We start from the raw sequence: 23,635 nt of genomic DNA, 5'->3' as shown, positions 1-23,635 counted from the left end.
ATGACTTAACTTCATTTGGAAGTTTGTCTTGATAGCAGGTATAGAATTCATGCTGCTGAATTTATGCTAATAGTGGTTAACAAACAACTTTTTTTCAAGGTTATCACAACTTATATTTTTATACAGTTAAACACTGTTCCAATTAAATTTGTATATATAGTACAATTCCAGTTAAGGTTATATAGATCTTGAAAAAATGTAGTATACAATGAAGATTTTACACTCCAGGTGGTGCTATTCAACCACTTTCTCAGACATATTTTAAAAGTTTAAAGTACATACAGGCACCAAGCATCTGTTTTGGATTTCTGTTGTCAGAATACTTTTCTTGCTTGCTTTTTGAATTTTTAAATAAATCTTATTTTGATTTTTTATTACTGTGTTTTAGGATTGGTGGCATTATTGTGGATGATTTATTTACAGTTTTCTCTAAGAAGAAAAGTAGCATTATTTTCTGAACATGCTGCCCAGATGCTGGTAATTAGTATGATGTTTAAAGGGAGGGAAGGGGAAAAAAAGGGTATACAGTAATGAGATTAACATTATGAATTTTATCTGGAATATTTGCTACAATTTTTGCAGACTTTGCAAAAAAATATCTTGGGCTGAAAAGGTTTGCATTTCTACAGTACCTTTAGTTCTCTAAAACAATAATACTTATCCTGAATATTAATAAAACCTTAAAATTATACATATTTAATGTCTGATTAATGCAATCTCAGATCAATATAATGAGATTAAAATACATATGCATGTCTTAGCATTTGTGACTGTTTTTAAAGTAATTACAAGCAATTAGTATTTTTCTGATGATTCACCAGAAATATTTTATTTTTTTCCATAGCCTTAATTCCCAGGAGCATATTGTAACATTTCACAAAGATTATTGGCAGTTATTCAACACCTAGCCTTTTTATACATAACATTCATGCAGCTAAATTAAGAAAGAACCCAATACAGCAGTGAAATAAACAGAAGATATCCACATGTAAGATAACACAACGATGTAATGGTCATAATTGTTTGATTTTTCATTATGTGTACATGTTAAGCAATTGTTAATATAGCTCAGGACAAAATATCAGTGTTCATAATAAAAATACAGCAATAGAATTGATAAAGCTTTTCACTTGGAAGCTGGATGAAGTAGAAAATCTGGCAGATGCTAAGTAAGTTTATCTTTTAATAGTTTTTGGTCCTCAGGAATAGTGCTATTTACCTTTGGTTTAAATAGAAAATTGGAAGCAGGTAAGTGTGCATTCTGAACTTACAAACACACCTTTTCTTCTTACATGGTGAAAGGAAAAAAAAGAAGCATTATTCCAGAAATTTTCTTGGCCTCTTTGTAAATCCCAAATAGTTTTCCAAAGCTTGCTTCAGAATAATTAGGTTTGGCAACAACCTTTATAAAGGACGAAAATGCACAGTAACCTTTTGCTGTGTCTCCCCACTTGCATAAATATAATGGAAAGTAAGCTTAAACTAAAAGCATTTGCTAAACCTGCCAAGAGTAGAAATTGAGCAATCTGATACCTTAGTTTTCAAACATGATTTATGCATTGTGGCAGTTCCAATGCTCCATATGAACTGACTGAACATCCTAGAATTTGTTTCAGAGTTTTTTTCCAGTATGCAAGACTTACATTACAAACATGGTAATGCATTGCCCCACCCTTTGCTGGATTTAGTGCTAGATTTAGTGCTGGTGGTTTATCTGAAAGTGATGAATTGCTCATTTCCCGAAGATATTGTACCCATTCAGGTTAGCTGTCTTATAGCTTCTTCATGTTTTGTCATCACACTTATAGCACATACTTACTTGTAATTTCCATTTGGTATTTTTCTCCAAATACTGGTAGTCCTCATTAACTGAACTGCCTTGTTATCAGTTACAATGTGACAAAAAGTAATTTTACTACCAATCCTTGCATTTACTACCTCGACAGGTCTGTAAAGCAAAGGAAAGCTGAAATTACATTGTAAACACAGTTGCAGCTTCACTTAGCAGCTGCTTCACTTAACTCTGAGTTACCAATCTAAGTGTGGTTGCTAAATGAGGACTTCCTGTAAGCATAATGGTGTAGATAAGTTTAAGATCAAGTATTTCAGCCAAACAAAGCTGTTAAGCAAACTGCAAATAAATAATTCCTATTTCTTGACTAACCGTTAAAAAGGTCAAATTGGTCTATACAGCACAGTTTTTCAAGGTATTTTACCCCCTTTCCATTCTTGTAAGCAAAGGCACCCACTGAGTCAAGAGATTTCACCGGTGATTAAATGTATATCACAATGTACATTAAGCTCATCCTTTACATAAGTACATACAAAACATTAGATATATACAAAAGGAGTAGTGGGGACATCACAACCCTTTCCATTATTTGCTCCCTTTGTGTACATCCATGTTCTAACAGACATACAGTGTTTCATAACAGTATCCACACTACTCCGTTCCACAAACTAGCATATAATATGAAACTGGGTTAACTAAACCATGAGGTTAACCGTGGGTAAGTATGGTGCGCAAATACCACTCCAGCCTGTGACTTTATATGGAGTAAACCTGGTGAATTCCCTCCTGCAGTGTCTACAATCAACAGCTGACTGACCAAAGCTTGCTGGTTAGAATTCCTGAGGTATATGTTTATCCCATTTAAATATACAGGAGAAATACTTATAGTATTTAGGAACATACATAGAACAATATGCTTATCTTCCCTTAGCATGATGAGAAACGGAAATTTTTTTTTTATGTCAATGTGTTCTTATTGTGACGTATTTTTTTCTTCCATATTCCCTTCCAGCCAGTCTTGTCCCCAACTGTCTCTAGCATCATTAGACAGAGTAATGGATCCAAAATAGCACAGTGAGGAAGCAGTATATTATTTATTGGGTAACTTTAGATTCTGGACTTAATGGTCTTCCTGCTCTTTGGAGGTAAATTGTATTAAGCTTGGAATATGTTCTAGTTTAGACAGGGCTATCCCAATTTGGGGCTATAGTCTGAGCAGGCTGCCAGCATTAAAAAAAAAGTCCTTATCTAAGGCTTGGAAATATTATAATAATGTAGTACAATCCTGTTGATTTGGTGAATGGAGCCCTAGGCTTTAATCTCAAAGGAGAAAGAGCAAAAAGTGATTCCTTCTTCTGAAATAAGCCATTATGGAATGGCTTCCATTCTCTGGCTGGATTTCTGACCCAAGGGAGAAAGAAGAAACAAATTCATAAAAAGAAAGTAAAAAGAACAGAACGAGCAACAACAATGGGTGGGGTTGGGGAAGGAACAGGACAGCCATGAACGGGACAACCCATAAGAACAAGAGATGCAGCACGAACCTGGATAAAATTCTGTGAAAATTAAGTATATTTTGCTATCAGTCTTTTTTCTTCCACCTTCCTCTCCTTTCCTTGTGTCTTACACACTGCTAACCTGAGGGTGGGACCTGTAAAATTACTGATTTTAAAGAGCCACTGTAGGAATTTTACTTGACTGAAGAACTAAGGAGAAAATATTTAATTAATTACCATTTAGAGACTTTTCGTTTTCTAACACATAGGAGCTACTTACAGTATTAGAAAAAGAAAACCCTTAACATTGTTGTTACAGCATTTTTCAAAAACCCACCTGATATCAAGGCCCAAAGTAAGGAAAAAAATGGTTACTAAACCAAATCCAAGTTATAAAAGGAACCCAGCCACACTCTCACCGCTGCTGTGTCATGCGATTGCTTGGAAATACATAACCTTTCATCCTGGTGGATCCCATTGTCCTAACAGAACACTGTCCTAATGCTTTTAGCTTAGGACCATGTGGGAGTGGGTCTATGAGCAAGCCCCCTTTTGCACGGGTACGGGCTGCCATTCCAGCCCAGAGCTCTCTTTTAGCTGATCCTAACGAGCATTCCCAACCAGCAAGGCGAGAAGCGCGCCAGGCTGATCTATCTATAAAGGGCTGGGGCGGCTTTGTGCAAAATAGAAAGCTGGAGGACTGACAGGATGTGATCCTCTGGAACAAATGTCTTTTACACACACACACACAGAGAGAGAGAGACGCCCCAGCCTCTAGTTACATCTCTGGCAGCGCCCAACAACTCTCAGCTTCGCTTACCGGGGTTATTACTGGCCGAGGCTGCCGCCTGCAAAGAGGCTTTGGCAGCCCCCTCGTGTCCTTCTTCGAAAAGGGCAGCTGGCTCGTCCCGGAGGACATTGCAGAGAGGGAGAGCGCGGGCAGGGCGGCTGCGAGCGCTCCGGGCGGGAAGAAGCCTCGGCTCTTCGTTTTCCTGAAGCGAATTTGCTTTCGGCATCATGCACAGCTACAGGACGGCGCAGCAGAACCAGGATTAAGGCGGGAAAAGAGGCGCGGTGGGGTGGCTGGGCAGGGCGGGGCGGCGCTGGGAACTCATCCTTCTCCCGAAGGGAGAGCCCCGGGCAGAAGCATCGCCGCGCCGACCGAAGGAAGGAAGCTCCTAGCCGGGATCCCGTGCGGGCTAGAAGCCGAGCGCCATGGAGGGGAGTCCGATCCCGGTACTCACGGTGCAGACGGTCCCGTACGAGGACCAGAAGCCGACGGGCGGCGGAGGGCTGAGGAGACCCACCGCGATCTTCGAGGGGCAGCGCAATTACTTGCCCAACTTCATCCAGAGCCTGCTCTCCTCCATCGACCTGCGCGACCGTCAGGGCTGCACCATGGTGGTGGGCAGCGACGGCAGGTACTTCAGCACGACGGCCATCGAGGTGGTGGTGCAGATGGCGGCAGCTAACGGGGTAAGGGCGGCGGCTCCTCGTCCCCTAGGCTCCTCCGGAGCTTCGTTTGAAGGCGGACTTTCTCCAGCGGGATATTAGGGGGATTCCCCCCCCCCATACTTCTAACTCGGGATGAGGATGAGGATGGAATTAGGGCAATCTGCCCTTCTAATCTATTTTGGGGAATTCTGAATTCAAAAAGAGTTTGGATCCAGTTGATCCAATTTATAAGGTCAATTGGATCCGGTTTCCTTTTGAGTCTTCAAGTTGCCATTATCCTAATGGATAATGGATTGGATCCATAGGGTAATGGATCTGCAGCCCATGATTTATTCTATCACATCCTATTACACTTGTGCATGATATATTTTCTGTCACATCCCATCTACCCTATTATCTATGGCTTCTATCCAGTTTATTTATATGTATAATGCCCCATCCTTTCCTCTGTAGAACGGCTTGCTAGCCTGCCCTTCATTGCCCCATCTGTGTAAGTTCATGATAGTTGCAATGATAAAATTGTGCTACAGGGCTTGGTCTACTGACTGGTTTGTTGTGAGTGTTAGAGAACAGCTATTGATAAGTTTACAGTTTACTGGGCTCTATTTTGGAAACTCACTGTGTTTGACATATTGAGTTGAGTTTGACATATTTACTCCAATACTTTATGGGAAAAAAATGCAGTGATTTTTCACTGGGTTGTCTTGCCATCCACCATATCTATCAGATTGTTCCAAAGTCTTTGTCTTATTTTCCCCCTCTAGTTCAGTGTCCCATTGCTTTTGTTATTTACTCCATCTGCCTGATCATATAGTTTGCATATTGCATGCTTTCCGCTGTACTGCCTTTTCATGATCTAATGAACTACAGTACAAGACCATCAAAAATGTAGCTTAGCATATTGTGCAAACTCAGTCTGTATGGTTAGTTCAGTGTGTTGTATGAAACCAGGAAGTTGTGTTAATTAAGCAAAGTATGTGGTGAAATACATATAAGCGTACTGTGTGAATTCAGCCAGGAATCACACTTGTAATTGATTTATATACCTTTAATTTCATAGAATAAGATGGATTTGAAATCTGTGAGGTGAAAGGTTACAGTTTCTCAAGCATGGTTACCTACATTCCTTTAGTTTAAAAGTAGTTCCATCATACCAGTAAATCTATTTAGGAAGAAATATGTGCACTTAGACATAATTAAGGCCGATTTACAAGTTTAAAACCCATAATAATTTCAATATACAAAGGATATGTTTAATATCCAAGCTATACGTCTCACATTATTGCATTTTTGAAGGCCATGTAGTATATTTCTGAGTCAGTGACATCTGCCTGACCTTTTTCTTGGCTTACAGAGAATAAGGAATCTCCCTCTGAAGAGACAATAGTAGATTTGCTGTGGGAAAGTATTGTAGGCAAATCTGCCTTGGAAGGAAATTAGAACATTGAGCCAAATCCTCTGCAAACGTCTTTCATGCTTTTACTGAAGAATTTTAACATGGTCCTGATTATGCTCTTAACAAAGAGACAGATAATCTAAAAAGGAGTGCCCACCATTTGTATTTTCTACTGATAATAAGAAACTGGATTTGACGGTGCACCTCTTGGCACCTCAGTAGATTGCTCACTTCCAAAATTACAAAAAAAAAGTTTATGTTTACAGAATAGCCTATATAAACCAGATATAAACTTGAATGGAGTAATCTGAAGCTAGTGGATTGTAAAGAGCAAAGCACAAATTGGAGATAAAGGAGATTAAAAGCTAAAACAAGCAAGACCAAACAGGCTGCTAATTAGTGATTTCCAAGGCTAAACTGATCTTACCTGTAGGATTTTATCAGAGGAGTTGGAAATGCAAATCCTGATGTTTCTTTCTCTTTTGCTCCTGATTAAGACACAAACATGCCCCACCCCATAATGTTTTTTTCTATCATGTCTTTATGTTAATTTTTCACTGCTAGCCTCTTTCCCAGCTCCCAGTTATGCTTCTTTCTGGCTGGTTGCTGGGTTTGGTCCTCCATGTCCAATTTGGCCTGGGCTTCAGAGTCATCCCCTTGATAATGCCTGATTGGTGCTTTTCATAGGACTTGTCAGGTCTTGCATGGGTTCCTCGTACAGTAAATAGAGAACAAATACTTGTTGCACAGAAGAGTTAGAACCCATTGGTCTAAGCTACTGTCTATACTCACTTCGCCCACTTAGGGAGAGTGGTTGATGGCCCACAAGTAATACTTGGAGGAATGAGAATCCATCAGTACCTTGCCTTAACCTGGTACACAATAAATAAGGATAGGGCAATCCAGTGATATTGTTTTATAGTAGAATGGGGATCTGAATGGGGCCAGTCAACATTGTGCTGACATATTGTTTTGCTGACTGAAAAACTGCTGGAGAGCATATTAATTCAGCAGTGAGGAAGAGCCCCGATTGGAATAGTTCCTGAAAAATATTTTAACTAGCCTAGGATATAATTGATCACCCACACAGCGTATAGTTGTTCCAGTAGATTCTTTCTTTATCCCCTCCAATTACTTGGATATTTTGTCCATACTGTACAGTATCAGCACTTTATTTCCCCCTTTGCTGTGCATTTTGGAGCCTCCAGGTTAAATATTCCAAATTGTTGACATTAAAAAACATCTAACCTTTTTCTCTGTTGTATCACATCACACTTAACCTTCCCTGCAAGATATGTTACGTGGACAGATCAGAAGACTGTATTGTAATAATAATAATAATTTCATTGTGATTATTTTCTCATAACTGCAGGTTATAGTGCTGCTATTTTGACATCATATTGACTTGGCTTCACAACCATTTCCTTATCAAATGCCATCATAATTTAGAATTAGATAAATGTTCATTATATTCTTGAAAAATATGTCTTGTCATGAATGCTGAGACTTTCTTCTTTGAATCTAATCTTGTTAAATTTGTTGAGGAAAAAATATAAGTGAGGGAAACAATCTGTTCTTAGTTGTGGAATGTGGGAAAGAGCTGAAAAACATGCTTTGTATGCGAAAAAAATTCCATGTTTGATTCAGAATCTTAAAAACATGCCTCTTATTTGACTATTTGCCAGTAATGACAGTTATGAGCCAGACGTATTAAAAATACAGTATTATTTTCTATAAGACAGCTTACTTTCAGTTTCAGTGCACTACAGTATTTGATTATAATGGAAAGACATTAGACTTTTCCTGAACAAGTCATTCATATAGAATTTTATGTGACTGTGTGTTTTATATTTTTCAAATAATATATGTGACATTACAATTCTGATAATAGTGCTTTGACTGAATACTGTCAACAGAAATATTTTTAAATTCCACTGAAATGTATTAAAAGTCAAGGCATTTTAAGAGTTAGCCTTTTTTTTAAATAAACTATGTCACTTTAATTTTAAGGCAAGACACAAAGAATTTAAAAAAATGGTTTATTTGAATGTATAGGGTTTGTGAGCTCACATTCTAGGCATTCTGGTCAACTATGCCTTAAACAATTTCGCCTATGTGTCCCAGTCTCTTCAGCTCATTTTTATTTTTGTTAAAAGAAAAAAATATAGCCCTTTGAGAAATATGCTTCTACAATTTGTGAAAAGGAGTTGCATGTTTAAGAGCTCCTTTGCACATTAAAAAATCCTCACAACTAGACTGTAAATGTCTGTTCACCAGTGTGTTTAAAATCTATACTTTTTTGTTATTGTTTTAAGAATGTTTTCAAAAGTTGAAATAAGTAGAACAATATTTAAGAACAGGTTGTGTTTCATGATATTCTACAGAATTGTCCAACCAAAATGCACACTCTTGTCAGATCTTTCAACAGATGGCTAGTCTTTCAGATCCTGTCTGTGTTCAAAGCCCATAAACCAGCAAGACACTTTTTTTAAAATTGAGGATGCCGTCCTGATCATACAGTACATAACGTAAGGGATAGTTATTTTAATTGCCAAAGGGATCCATGTGAAGAAAGTTGAATATGTTCATGGCTTAAATGCTTCTAATACTTAGAAGTACAAAACATTTGAGTAGTCACATTCTCAAGGGATAAACTCTTGGGGTTTTTTAATAGAATAAAACAACTGATTATATAGCAGTTGTAAAGTTAGTAGTACAGTATGATAGAACAGTTAATTAACATCTACTGCATGTTAAGCCTTCCAGGTTTGGCCAATTTTTTCCTGTTTCTATTAAGATAAGGATAGGAAATTGTATTTTGTATAGAATGCTATATTCTTGGAAGCTCTAGTGGGGATAGGAATGATCAACAATCTCATTGTGAAGTTGTCTTCCTTCAGTTTTAGATTATGTTTTCACTTTGCATCTTCAGCCAGTGCCTCCACTCTGATCTCCGTTCACCAGATAGAGAGGCATTCAACCCAGTTTGAAAATTTCCCGTTCTATATATTAATACATATCTGAAATACAATAGAACTTTCCTGATTCTGGCCAAAAGTCTGAATGTTCCATCCATTCCCATTCCTTAAGTGCAGGACCTACTTGATTTTCCCCATTGTCTCCTTACCTTCAAACATTCTTCCCACATATGTATTCATGGCTGTGCTCTCCACTGCATTTCTGGCTTCCTTCTACCGTTGAACTCACCTCTGGTGCATTTCCCACATCCTTTGCTTCTTCTATCTGCCAGCCTCTCTACTCCTCGTTGCCTTTCCATCCTTGTGCTTAGGTCTACTGTCTTTTGTTAGCAAAAGGTTTGTGATGTTGCAAAAAAGAGTTTTATTTCTGTTTATTAAATTTATATGCCGCCCATCTCACAATTCGAGGCGACTCAAGTCTTGGGGTCATAGTGTCCTATTAGCTGCAATTTTGGTAGTGTAGTTATGGTATTCCAAACTCACCACTAACAAAACAAAAAAAATATGAAAATATTAGCTTACCGTAAGTTAAAATAAAAGCATTAACTGTAGCTGCATGCCCTTTGGATGGTGACTCTATTCTCTTTTGGACTAGGACATTTGATTTGCTGCACAAAGCTTGAAACAGCAGTCAAATTCTGCTGATACATTCTTATATTAAAGGAAATATTGTCTAGGGTATTGTTATTCCAATTCAGACATTTATTGATTGATTGATTGTGTGTATGTGTGTGTGTGTACAGATACAGTATCTCCTGCCTTTATTTACAAATAACTCAATATTCAGCATACCTTTCTCCTCCTATTTTGCCCACGACAACCCTGTGAAATGAGTTGTTGAGATAAAGTGATTGTCCAAAGGACCTCCAGCTGGCTTTCATGGCTAAGACGGAACTAGAATTCATGGTTGTCCGTGTTGTAGCCTAGTGCCTTAACCCTAGGCCAGGGGTAGGCAACCTTGGCTCTTTTATGACTCGTGGACTTCAACTCCCAGAATTCCTTGGCTCAGGAATTCTGGGAGTTAAAGTCCACGAGTCATAAAAGAGCCAAAGTTGCCTACCCCTGCCCTAGGCCAAACTGGCTCATTGTTATTTATTTGTTATGTATAGATTATCAGTAGTATTGTTTAAAGAGTGGTATAAGAAAAAACCACATAAAATCTGTACAAAATGTTGATGCATTTGAGGTGCATATAGTCTTGTGCAGATATGTGCAGTCTATTGCATGGTTTCTGTGCCTGTCATTTGGCAACATCACTACAGTATAAATTTTAACAATCTGCATTGCTTTCTGGCTACTTAGGTCTGAACTGGATTGTTAACTATGTTTATGTATAAAACACGTCACACAATGCCATGTAATGATTTTCTGTACATTGTATAAATGAAAAAAGCTATTCCACAGTGCACTTTAAATAACAAATCTAATTTACAAATGTATTTGCAATTCGCAGTAAAAATATGTGATAGTGGCTGATTCTAATGGTTATTCAGTATTTATTTTGTATTTTTATTCCACCTTTCCTTAACAAAATTTAAGCCAAGATGATTGACTTTCTCTCATTCTCTATTCTTTTCAACTCTTACATTTTTATTAACTTAGCAAAAATATATGACCTGTCATTTTATGAATTGCTTAAATGTTTTTAAGCAGATTGGATCAAAAGTTGAATTTGTATATATGTGCAGTGTAAATATGTTTTGTTCTACAAGACATGTTCATAAACCAAAACTGGAAAGATTGACCAAGAGTTTGTGGCAATCTGTTCCCATCTTTTTAGCATTGGCACTTCCCCTTGGCAGAAAAGGCTGAGTGAAGAGAAGTCTACAATATCAACTAGAAATAAGGGGCATGATTTCAAAACCACCTTCACAAACAGAAAGAAGTCTTTAAAAGGATGAAAAATACTCCCAAATGATTGTGCATATAATTTTATTTTAAGTCAAATTTTGAAAGTCTTAGAATGGTCTGAGAAGTTTAATTTTAAAAAGTTCTACTAATTTGGCCCACTTGCACAGACTTCTAGAGATTTGAAAAAGTTTGTATTAGAGAAAGAGTTTCTCCCCTGTTCTCTGATTAGAGTTAGACTCTGACCAAGTAGAAGAACATTCTGTTAGTCATTCCAAACTCTTCCTTATCCATTTCAATTCCATTTAAACAGTAGCAGAGGTGATGGCAGCCTCATAAAGACAAGAAATATAATTTCCTTCCTTCCTTGAATTGCTAGTAATGGAAGTCCCAGTGGAATTTTGTTTCTCGGTTCCATCAGGCTGGAATAGTTCCACATCGTCTAATAAGTAAAATTTAAAAAGGAACAGTTGGAAGAACAAGGTGACTTAAAGGGAATTTGGAAAATCTCAGCTGTTTCTAATAAGGTAGAAATGACAAATCTTGTTTGCAAAGCATGCTGCTAAATCATAAGGGGCTTATCTCTCACTAAAAACTATTCATGTTTACTGTTACATTAATACCATCTTTTAAAAATGAAATATTGTTTTTAGTTTAGCTCTTTCTCAAGGAGATGTATGGTTTTCATTTTATGCATGACTATTTAAGCAGGGGGGAAAAAATGAACTCATTTTTCGGAGAAAAGAATCTGAAGCTGCACTTGCTTTGTATTTCATTCCAAAATATTCATACAGTTTATTATGCTTTTGCAGCACTTCATTTAACTCGTTCCAGCTTGATTATGGCAGTCTTCCTTAATTTGGTGTCCCCACTGTAGTCTTACATGCACTACAGATGATCCTCGACTTACGACCACAATTAGAATCACAGTTTCTGTCGCCAATCAAGGTTGTTGTTAAGGAAGTTTGTACACAATTTTGCAAAGTTTTTGCACAGTTGTTAAATGAATCACGGTCATTAAGTGAATCCAGCTTTTTCCATTGACTGCTTGTCAGAAGCCAACTGGGAAGGTCACAAATGGTGGCTCACATGACCTCATGATGCTGCAGCAGTCGCAAATACATGCTGGTTATCAAGTACCCAGATTTTGATCACATGAACATGGGGATGCTAGGATGGTCGTAAGTGCAAGAACTGGTCATAAGTCATTTTTCCAATGCCATTGTAACTTTGAACAGTTGCTAAACAAATGGTCGTAAGTCAAAGGCAATCTGTACATATATACATACAGTATATACATATTATTCTTATCCTCAGCCAGCCCTTCTTGCATTTGAAATTGTTCTTCAACACATGTGGGAGGCATCAGGCTTTGAAGAACAATCTACCCAATAAATAATAAATTTATTATCAATTAAATACAAATGTTTTACATATTTATTTTTCTGTCTTTTATCTTTATGTTTCTTATTGGTAATCACTTGAAAATATGTTCTTATCTAGCGTATTAAGAATGTTTGATGGGTCCTTTTTTCTGAGTGAGCTTAAAAAATAATCTATATAAGTTGCATTCAGATAATTAAAAAAAAAGGAAAGCAAGGGAGGGAGGAAGAAATTGCCCTTCTGCATTTGGAGTTTCTGCCATTGGTGATGACTTTACTTTCCCTAATATTTTTGTATGATTTTTTATATAATATTTTCCCAAGAATTTTGAAGCCCTTTTTCATCTAACAACTTTGTGAGGTAAAGCAGGGGTCCCCAACCCGTGGTCCGTGGACTGGTACCGGGCTGCAGCATGCCAGCAACCAGTCCGCACAACCAAGCAAAGCCTCATCCATAGGATACAGGCAGCACACAAAATCACACACTGTCCAATCCATGGAAAAACCTCTCTCCACGGAACCGGTCCCTGGTGCCCAAAAGGTTGGGGACCTCTGAGGTAAAGTATAGATTAAGACAGTGATGGCGAACCTTTTAGAGGCCGAGTGCCCAAACCACAACCCAAACCCCACTTATTTATCACAAAGTGCCAGGGCATTGTGGTGCCCTCAGGGCGGGCATGGGGGTGTGACCCAATGGGTGGGCGTGGCCCACTGGGTGGGCCTGGCTGTGATTGTCACGGCAGACTGGGTGGGCGTGGCTGAGGTGAGCATGGCCACCTCGATGCTGCTCATGGGGGGAATGCCTGTGGGGGCTGGGCAGGGTTGGGGGAGATCCAGGAGGTCTCTGGCGAGTGGGGCAGTGGGCAGGAGGCCCAGCATAGATGGGGAGGAGGCATGCAATCCTAGCTGGGACTGGGGAGCCATGACGCTGATGGGGATGAATCTGGCTTTCCCTGCTCGGGGTGGCCTTTGGCTTGCTGGGTGTGGGCGTGCTCTACCACCACTACTCGAGCTCGCTAGCTGGCCGCTTCGCCTCCTTTGTGCTGGGTGCGGCTGCCGCCCCAGATGGCAGCAGCAGCCTAATGGACCTGCGCAAGCTGCTGGCAGTGGCGGCACGCGTGCCCACAGAGAGGGCTCCAAGTGCCGCCTCTGGCACGTGTGCCATAGGTTCGCCACCACTGGATTAAGACATGCAAAATCACTCAGTGAGTTTAATGACTAAATGAAGATTTTTATAAGCTGGATGTGTTGATGAATTTTAGGTGATCATGATTCAGTGCTTTGTCTGTGGCTTATGCTACATCAAGGAAATGCACCACAGTATCTCTCATAAACCTCTTTTGAATTTCTAATTGATGAGAGGCTCTCTTCTACATTTTTTGGTGGATAAAATATCACACAGAGACGAACATCACCCATCTCCCTCCAACAAGCAAAGAGTTCTCAGTTTGTCCGTAACATGCACCAATTTAAAATTAATTATAGGCACCCCATCCACATACATGTTTGGATGTGCAAAGGGAATGCAGATCACTCTTTTTTTTTTCAGCTGTAGCACTGGGAGGAAACCTCAGGTTCACGTCACTCATCAAAATCTGCTAAGTTCTCACTATGTTAAGGGCACTAGGCCACATTCTTGAACTCCATATATGGTGATGCTGTTGTTTTGCACACCATACGAAGACTGGTATCATGACAAAATTATTATCTCTGAAGGCTTGATTACATACCAGTTAGGGGTAAAAGGAATCCCAGAGCTGGTTTTAGAAATCAGAGAGAGCTGTAAGTAGAATTTCTTAGCTGGTTTGATATTCAACATAGTAGATTACTTGGATTTTAGTAACTAAAAAAGAAAAACCATGGTTGACTCTTTAATATGCATATATGCTCTATTCTTCAATAATCTCCCAATAACATGCTTTCCTCTTTCAAAAAATAAATCATTTAAATTCAAGTTTCTTATTTTTCAGACAGCTATGCAGTTCTACAATAAATGCTAGGAATGGATCAAATCAGAAAATGTTTCAGTTGAAGAACAAGCATGCTTTACAACTGGACATTCAGTATTAGATCATGTTCTTATTTTGCAACATCTACAATAGATGAAAATATACTTTTAAGTTAGGATCCGCACAATATGCAGCTTTTAACAATTTCAGAATCACTTTTGTACTTATTGCTACACATAGTGCAAATTTAAGAATAATGGATGCTTGCTTCTTGTATAAAACTTTGTGACAATTCTAGTTTAACAGTTAGGTGGATGCTGTTATCTTAGATACCAATTGGTCTAAGCAAACTTTATATAGTTTAGCTGCATATTGCAAGGTAGAAGCACTCAACATTAATTATGCAAAACCTAAAATATTGGTACAATATACAGAATATAATATATACAGAATATAATATAAGCGCCCTAAAATACATGCTTATCCAATTTAAGAAGTTTAGTTCTTTACATATATAGGAATAGTGTTTCATGCATGGCACACTTAGAGTACATTGTCTCTAGCAACAGAAGTCAGCAACAGTTCTGCAGTCCTTGTATTACTCCAGCAGTGCATTATTCATACCTATTTTCAGCTAGAGTGCAACACTTTTGTTCAGAGCCCAATTGAGACCATATAGGTCCTTCACTTCCTTTAGAGATTTTTAAAGAATATATTTCAGATCTTATGCAGGGGTGTCAAACCTGATCGCATCGCGGGCCGTATCGGGACTTGTTTGCCCTTGCGGGATTGTGGTGGGTGTGGCCTGCGTGGGGCGCATCCGGATCGCGGATCCTGTGTTTGACATGGCTTTGTGTTCCCAACATGGACTTAAATCATGAGGCTGATGTGACCAAAATTGAAACTAACATTTGGCTATGCATCTTTTTTATTGGTTAAAATTACTTTTAAAAAAATTATATTTTTTTCACATTTTACATCAGGGGATTGATGCCTCTGATTTTCACGTCTGATTTTAAGTGATGACTTGGTTTCATCTACGACAGCGCACACGCAACTGAAGTGCTGTGGTTTCTTCCTTAAAGCAGTCCTGAGGTATGTGAACATGCAGTGGCTGCCTGTAAATAGTGTGCCAAGGAACTGGCTATCGAAGATGTTTTCCTTTTTCAAGCCAACTAAATACTTAAGTCAAATATGGTTCTTAAATTCAGAAGAGCTCTAACTGAGAAGAGTTAATGTTCTCCCAACAGCTGTTTTTGAGGGGAAAATTTGGGCTATCCTGGGATATCTGAACAAAAACGTTGTCTCTGTGATGAAAGAAACTTTGACCTATTAGTCCATATTAATATTTTATTATATTTATATTTATTATTGCTCTCATGGTAAAGATGCCTAGCTGAAGCTAATAATACCACATTTAAGCAGACTTGCAATTCACCTGGATTTATTTTACTTACAATTGCTATTATCTAGTCACTATAATTTTATTTCTTTTAGCAAGACTTTGTTTTACTATTTATTAAATATAACATACTTCAACCAATTTCAATATCATAATTATTGTCTTTTACTGCATTTTTTATTTCCTGTCTCACAATTCTTTCTTCTGCATTTGAGCTGGTCTTTAATTGCAATGAAGTACTTCTACTAACTTCTGCTCTTGTCAATTTATATTATAGTGCCAAATGGCAAATAGGATATTTGCCTCTGAAGTTACTCCTATGTTAAACTCAAATAATATTAGAATAACGCTATGAAAGTACAGAAAGCCAGTTTGATGTATTCAATAAGGCATAAGGCAAAAAACTGGGAGACTGTGAGTTCTAGTCCCACCTTAGGCAAAAAGCTGGCTGGATGACTATGGGCCAGTCAGACTCTGTCAGCTCTAAGAAGGAGGCAATGGCAAACCACTTCTGAAAAACCTTGCCAAGAAAACTGCAGGGACTTGCCCAAGGAGTCTCTGAGAATTGGGCATAATTGAAAGGAAGAAAAAAAAAGTATAGTTCAATTAATGGCTGCTTGCTTATGTTAAACACAGTGAGCAAATTATTATTAACTGCATACCCAAAATTATGTCATACTGTAAGAATGGCATGGGGTTTACTTCTTGATTCACACTAATTTTGGCAAGCACCACACAGCAAGCCAAAGTGTTCGGAAATGCACTGTATTCTTGGCCTTTATTTTTAACACAGAAATATGATTCTGGGGAAAGCTACAGGTCCTAGCTATCAATCATTCTTTGATCCTGCTAAAGGCTCCCATGAATGACAGTTGCTGTCTTTTCTCATGCCTACTAAAGGTCTAAGCCTACAGTTGTACCCACATGTTTCAGATTCCTGCATATTGATGAAGCCTAGTTGATTTCTAATGACTTTCATTGACAAAATTACAGACTCCAGCTTTGATTATCATGTGTGATTGTTGTTTTTCCCAAACTTTAGTGAAGCTGTACCACTGACTGTCTTTACTAAGATATTCTTCTTAATAAAATCAATCTGTATTTTATAACATGACATAAATAATTGTTCTAACATTTCTGTATTTTATAACATGACATAAATAATTGTTCTAACATTTCTGTATTCTGTGTGACATATTGATGAATGTGCATTATGGATATAGGTTATAATGAAAGGTTTCTCATATTGCTATAATTTTATTTATTAGACTTTAATTTATGACACCATTTGATGGCACATAGAGTAATCTTGCTGTAGACTCAGATATAAGGGAGCAAGAAAGCAAGTGAACACTATGGAATAGATGCAGATGTATAACAGCAATCCATGGATAAAACTTACATGTATGTGTTCTTTATTCATCAGTACAATCAGAGCAGTGGTGGGATTCAAATATGTGAACAACCGGTTCTCTATGTGGATGCCGCTTCTGGAAGTCCATTCTGGGCCTGGGCAACAAAAACTTACGTACCGGTTCTGCTGAAGTAGTGCGAACTGGCTGAATCCCACCACTGAATCAGAGTTGAAAATCCTTGTTGTTTTATCATGATCAATGGCTCAAAATATTGGCTGTGCAGTTTGGATGTCAACCAGTATGTTTGGAACTAAGCTCTCTCTTTTTACAAATAGGGATAATCTTCAATAAATGAATCATGTACCTTCAACCACCTCTGACATTGTTTTTTTACTGGCATTTAGATTGGAAGATTGATTATTGGGCAAAATGGCATTTTATCTACTCCTGCTGTGTCCTGCGTTATCAGAAAGGTCAAAGCTGCTGGGGGGATTATTCTCACAGCTAGTCACTGTCCTGGAGGACCTGGAGGAGAATTTGGAGTAAAGTTTAACATTGCCAATGGAGGTAAGAGTTGTTGTGATGCATCTTATTACAAACTCTGGTTGTTTTTTTTTAGAAAAAAACCTAATGTCTGAAAAAAAAATGCCTATTACATTCACCATTTATAATCATATAAAAATTAAAAATAATGTCTGTCTATATCTGTCTATCCAGCAATCCAGCTACTCATCTTAAGACATCTTAGATTTAAATACAGTATATTTAAACAATGTTTAAAAGGCTTGTAGACTTTTCCAATTATTTGTTTTTTGGAATTAAAATCTTTGAATAGACATGTTTTTATCTCTCTTGGTTCCAGGCATGAGATCAGAGATAAGTAGTCTGATATAGTAGTCACAGATACCTCTGTTGACATCTGCACAGCTTCCTGACTCATTAGATTTCATTTATCTAAGATATTCTTTTAATTATAAATAAATAGGAATCTGATATACTACTGCAGCCCCGTTTGGAAATGTACCCATCTTCTCCTCCAAAAGTTAATAGATGATAACTGGTAGAATGCATCCTGTATGGAAAAAAAAGAATGACAAGGAATATTCTCACCAGTTTTTCCTATGGTAAATTAAATATGCTATTTTCCACATAGGACATGGTAGCCATTTTGTGAGAATATTGCAGATTCTCAAAATTCTACTATGCCCATTGGCTGCAAAATTTTGTACATACCAGTAATAGCAATAGTAACAGCACTTACTTACATACCACTTCACAGTGCTTTACAGTCTTCTCTAAGCAGTTTACAGAGACAGCATATGGCCCCCAACAATCTGGGCCCAATAATTGAACTAGATTGAAAAAATTCCTACTAATTAATATTTGCTGAGACATTAAAACCAAGGAGTTTAATTTGATTTTTCAGAAGAGTCAACATCCGACATTCAGATCAACTTTAATCTGAAGATTTCAGAGACCATAAAAACCTCTAATAAAATACGCATACATTGCTAAAATACTATGTTAATCTAAACTATATAAATAATATATAAAATTTATTTTGTATTTAAGAGCATTTAAACCTTGTTTTGAGGCAATATTCAAGAATTGATACAGCTTATGTTTGTATTATATTTTCAGGTCCAGCTCCAGATGTTGTTTCTGATAAAATTTATCAGATCAGCAAAACCCTTGAAGAATATGCCATTTGCCCTGATTTGAGAATTGATTTGTCTCGGCTGGGAAGACAAGAGTTTGATCTGGAGAATAAATTTAAGCCTTTCCGGGGTATTGAATTCTTTTCCATAGTTGGGAAAAATTGCAATTAAAACTTAAAAGTTAGTCCTTTAAAAAGTTATTGGCATGGTAATATTTTAGAACTGAAATAAGAAATCCACAATGGAAATGTGGCTTTTCCCTTGTTACCCAACTGTTTAAGTTTCACATAAATTTTAATACTATAAATGCAGTACCATATTGATAATGATCTTATTCCAGCTGTGACTGAAATTCAAACCAACATCTAACTTTCTGTTTCCCTGGTTCTTGTTAGATATTCCCATGCTAGATATTTTTCTTCAGGCATTTTACTTATAAATTTAAAGCACAAGTTGAAATTTCAGTTTTTCATTCTTCAGCCTTTATTTTACTTTGCTAAATTGATTATGGATTTTTGTGGTCATTGTGTTATTGAGCCACATACTGTAGTCATTTTATAGAGTTTTTTTTAATACATTGTTTTATTCTAGACTTTTTGATATCTTGTTGACATTTTGTTTTATTCTATTGCATGCCAACAGTTCTGGAAGCAATATAGTAAGTTTTAGACGTTATAAATCTATCTTTGCTTGTGCCTTTATCAGTCTGACATTATTACCACCCAGAGCCCCTGTCTGAGGGAGATAGGCGGTTAAGAAACATGAAATATAAATAAATAAATTAAGCATGTCTTAAGTTATTCTCTTGTTTACGCCTAGAATATCCCCAAAAGCTAACTATGGTAGAATATACAGAATTGATAGAATCAGATAGAAATTATGACTGAGAAAAAAAAATATTAAGTGGGACATTTTGTGAAGTAAACTTTTAAGTAAAAAAACCCTTAAAGTAACCTTCTGAGGTAAGAGTGAAGCATTGTATTCTTGAAAGTGAAACACTCCCAAGGACCTTACTATGTTGCCTGAACATGCATGTAAATGTGCATGAACAGAATGCACAGAAGCTGATTTTGCTGCTGAAATGTTATGCAACTTTGTCCTTTGAATAGTTCAGACAACCCTAGAAAGAATGCTACGGGCGTTGCATTGCCAAATTAAGTGGTGATCTTTGATAAAGGTGCTGGGTTAATTCCCAAAGTGTTTATGGCATAGATTTTCACTTATTCAGTGATAAAAATCTTTGTAGTAATAATTTTTCATTTGATGTGTACTTAACGCCTAAGCACAGTATCCTGACTTACATTCTTTGTTTGATCTTTTGTGCACAGTTGAGATAATAGACTCTGTGGAGGTTTACCTTAATCTTCTGCGGACCATCTTTGATTTCAGTTCTATTCGAGGCTTGCTAACCGGGCCCAACCAACTTAAGATCAGAATTGATGCCATGAATGGAGGTAAAGAGCACCATTTTTAATGCAGTATGTAAATCACTGATTTTTAAAATACTGAAAATAAGATTTCAAACTCATACAGTAATTAATTACTATCGATTTATAACAGGCTATAATTCCAAATACATTTGCTAGAGAGTGATCCTTAATGGATGCAGAGAAATGCACATGATTATGCTGTTAAGTATAGTATTCAAAATGTCTCCCATATCTTATGCTCTTAAGGGAGCTGTGTATATGGTGTCTTAAATTTCCTGCTGACTTAATTTTGGAGATGAGAGTGAAGGGGAAAAACCCTTTCTTCAGCTGAAAACCAAAATATTAGTTGGCTCTGAGAAAAAGCAGTTCTTGAACATCCAGCACACTTTTTGTTTCAGTTAACTCATGAAAAGTATTTATAGCTTTGTTCTTTTTGAATCGAAAGGACATCAACTATATATATATAGAAATCTAGCTCCCGAGCCCTTAAGATATGAACTATTTTCAGTAGCTCCACATAGACACTGCTACTTCTGTGCTGAGACAATTTATTCTTAACAGTGATATAATTACTTGGTATGACAAATGCATTTAATGGATTATATGTCAAAGAATTCGTAGAAACCCATTTTTTTCAAATGTGGCAAAAGTAACTGGGATAAAGGTGACAGATTAAAAAATACATTATTATATTTTTTTAAGTGTATACACTTTTGCCCACAAACTGGTTTCTTCAGTTTATTAGAATCTTCAGTAATAGGTTTTAAAATAATTAATTATTATCATCCTGAGAAAATTTAAATATGCCAAGAGTGTTTATACCACAAATAAATTGTTGAAATGCATCCTTCTATTAAATTCTTATACACAAAGTGATATCACATTTCAACCACTGCCTGTTTTCCATTTGTATTTAAGAAAAATGCGGTTCAATTTTTCTTCTCCCCACAAAAATGCAGATACTATAATTGAGTTTAGATATATTACCTCATACCAGCTATTTCCCTCAGCAATTGGCTAAAGGAGATACTTTCAAAGAGCCACAAAATTCTTTGCAGAAGTGGAAGAAAATCTGTCTCTTCCTTTAATTATGTTTGATGTTGGTGTTTAAATAGAACAACATTCTTTTTAAAAAAAAAATCAGTTTCCTTTCATTTCCTGAGGCCATTCTTTCCCCTGCTGAAACATAAAATTCTTTCAATGTGACTATTGCTATAAAATGTCCACTAGTAGAATATTTGATTTGTATCTGATATTATACAGCTATTTCTTAAGCATTCTCGTGGGTTTTTTTCCAAATGAAGTTTGTTATTTATTAATATATACCAGGTGGTATATATTGCTGCCCTGTGTTCTCACTACTTTTATAAAATAGCTGGATTTTCACTTGGGAATTTCCAGAGAACAAATTAATCCAGAATCAATCTGCCTTTAAATTAATCACCATGCTAATATGTTTGACTTTGACTGAGGCTTTTTGTCATACAAATGACATATGCAGCCGAACTGGGGTGGGCAGTTATGCATCTGGACCACCACCCTCCATTTGTGGCCCTAGTGGGTCACCAAATTGTGTGACTTAAAAAGTGGACAAACTGCCAATTTAGTTTTGCTACAGGTGGCCCTCAATTTATAACCACAACTGAGTCCAAAATTTCCATTGCTAAGCAAGGCAGTTGTTAAGTGATTTGTGCGCCATTTTACAACCTTTTTTGCCACAATTATTAAGCAAATCATTGCAGTTGCTAAGTGAATCTATCTAGACCCATACCAGTCGGGCTTCAGGCCGGGGCACAGCACGGAAACGGCATTGGTCGCGTTGGTTAATGATCTCTGGAGGGCCCGGGACAGGGGATACTCCTCTGTCCTTGTTCTTTTGGACCTCTCAGCGGCTTTTGATACCGTAGACCACGGTATCATGCTGCGACGTCTCGGTGAGTTAGGAGTGGGAGGNTGCACAGTTGAGATAATAGACTCTGTGGAGGTTTACCTTAATCTTCTGCGGACCATCTTTGATTTCAGTTCTATTCGAGGCTTGCTAACCGGGCCCAACCAACTTAAGATCAGAATTGATGCCATGAATGGAGGTAAAGAGCACCATTTTTAATGCAGTATGTAAATCACTGATTTTTAAAATACTGAAAATAAGATTTAAAACTCATACAGTAATTAATTACTATCGATTTATAACAGGCTATAATTCCAAATACATTTGCTAGAGAGTGATCCTTAATGGATGCAGAGAAATGCACATGATTATGCTGTTAAGTATAGTATTCAAAATGTCTCCCATATCTTATGCTCTTAAGGGAGCTGTGTATATGGTGAGAGTGGGGCAGAGTCGAAGAGGTGTCTTAAATTTCCTGCTGACTTAATTTTGGAGATGAGAGTGAAGGGGAAAAACCCTTTCTTCAGCTGAAAACCAAAATATTAGTTGGCTCTGAGAAAAAGCAGTTCTTGAACATCCAGCACACTTTTTGTTTCAGTTAACTCATGAAAAGTATTTATAGCTTTGTTCTTTTTGAATCGAAAGGACATCAACTATATATATATAGAAATCTAGCTCCCGAGCCCTTAAGATATGAACTATTTTCAGTAGCTCCACATAGACACTGCTACTTCTGTGCTGAGACAATTTATTCTTAACAGTGATATAATTACTTGGTATGACAAATGCATTTAATGGATTATATGTCAAAGAATTCGTAGAAACCCATTTTTTTCAAATGTGGCAAAAGTAACTGGGACAAAGGTGACAGATTAAAAAATACATTATTATATTTTTTTAAGTGTATACACTTTTGCCCACAAACTAGTTTCTTCAGTTTATTAGAATCTTCAGTAATAGGTTTTAAAATAATTAATTATTATCATCCTGAGAAAATTTAAATATGCCAAGAGTGTTTATACCACAAATAAATTGTTGAAATGCATCCTTCTATTAAATTCTTATACACAAAGTGATATCACATTTCAACCACTGCCTGTTTTCCATTTGTATTTAAGAAAAATGCCGTTCAATTTTTCTTCTCCCCACAAAAATGCAGATACTATAATTGAGTTTAGATATATTACCTCATACCAGCTATTTCCCTCAGCAATTGGCTAAAGGAGATACTTTCAAAGAGCCACAAAATTCTTTGCAGAAGTGGAAGAAAATCTGTCTCTTCCTTTAATTATGTTTGATGTTGGTGTTTAAGTAGAACAACATTCTTTTTTTAAAAAAAAAAACAGTTTCCTTTCATTTCCTGAGGCCATTCTTTCCCCTGCTGAAACATAAAACTCTTTCAATGTGACTATTGCTATAAAATGTCCACTAGTAGAATATTTGATTTGTATCTGATATTATACAGCTATTTCTTAAGCATTCTCGTGGGTTTTTTTCCAAATGAAGTTTGTTATTTATTAATATATACCAGGTGGTATATATTGCTGCCCTGTGTTCTCACTACTTTTATAAAATAGCTGGATTTTCACTTGGGAATTTCCAGAGA

The 23,635-nt window shown here is 37.0% G+C and overlaps 1 protein-coding gene across 1 annotated transcript in view; it reads left to right on the top strand.

Annotated features, from left to right (window-relative positions):
• Positions 1-4,503: 4,503 nt before the first annotated feature.
• The window catches only part of PGM5 (phosphoglucomutase 5), a 50,590-nt gene continuing 31,458 nt past the window's right edge, over positions 4,504-23,635 (top strand). The window contains exons 1-4 of the mRNA XM_015818027.1: positions 4,504-4,764; positions 17,458-17,620; positions 18,695-18,841; positions 20,040-20,165. Of these exons, the coding sequence (XP_015673513.1) occupies positions 4,504-4,764; positions 17,458-17,620; positions 18,695-18,841; positions 20,040-20,165 (697 nt within the window). The remainder of the gene's footprint in view (positions 4,765-17,457; positions 17,621-18,694; positions 18,842-20,039; positions 20,166-23,635) is intronic.

Source organism: Protobothrops mucrosquamatus, unplaced genomic scaffold (assembly GCF_001527695.2).
Source record: "Protobothrops mucrosquamatus isolate PMUCROS unplaced genomic scaffold, P.Mucros_1.0 scaffold667, whole genome shotgun sequence".
NCBI lineage: Eukaryota > Metazoa > Chordata > Lepidosauria > Squamata > Viperidae > Protobothrops > Protobothrops mucrosquamatus.
The sequence above is the reverse complement of the archived record's forward strand: the minus strand, read 5'-3'. Positions and strand labels throughout refer to the sequence as shown.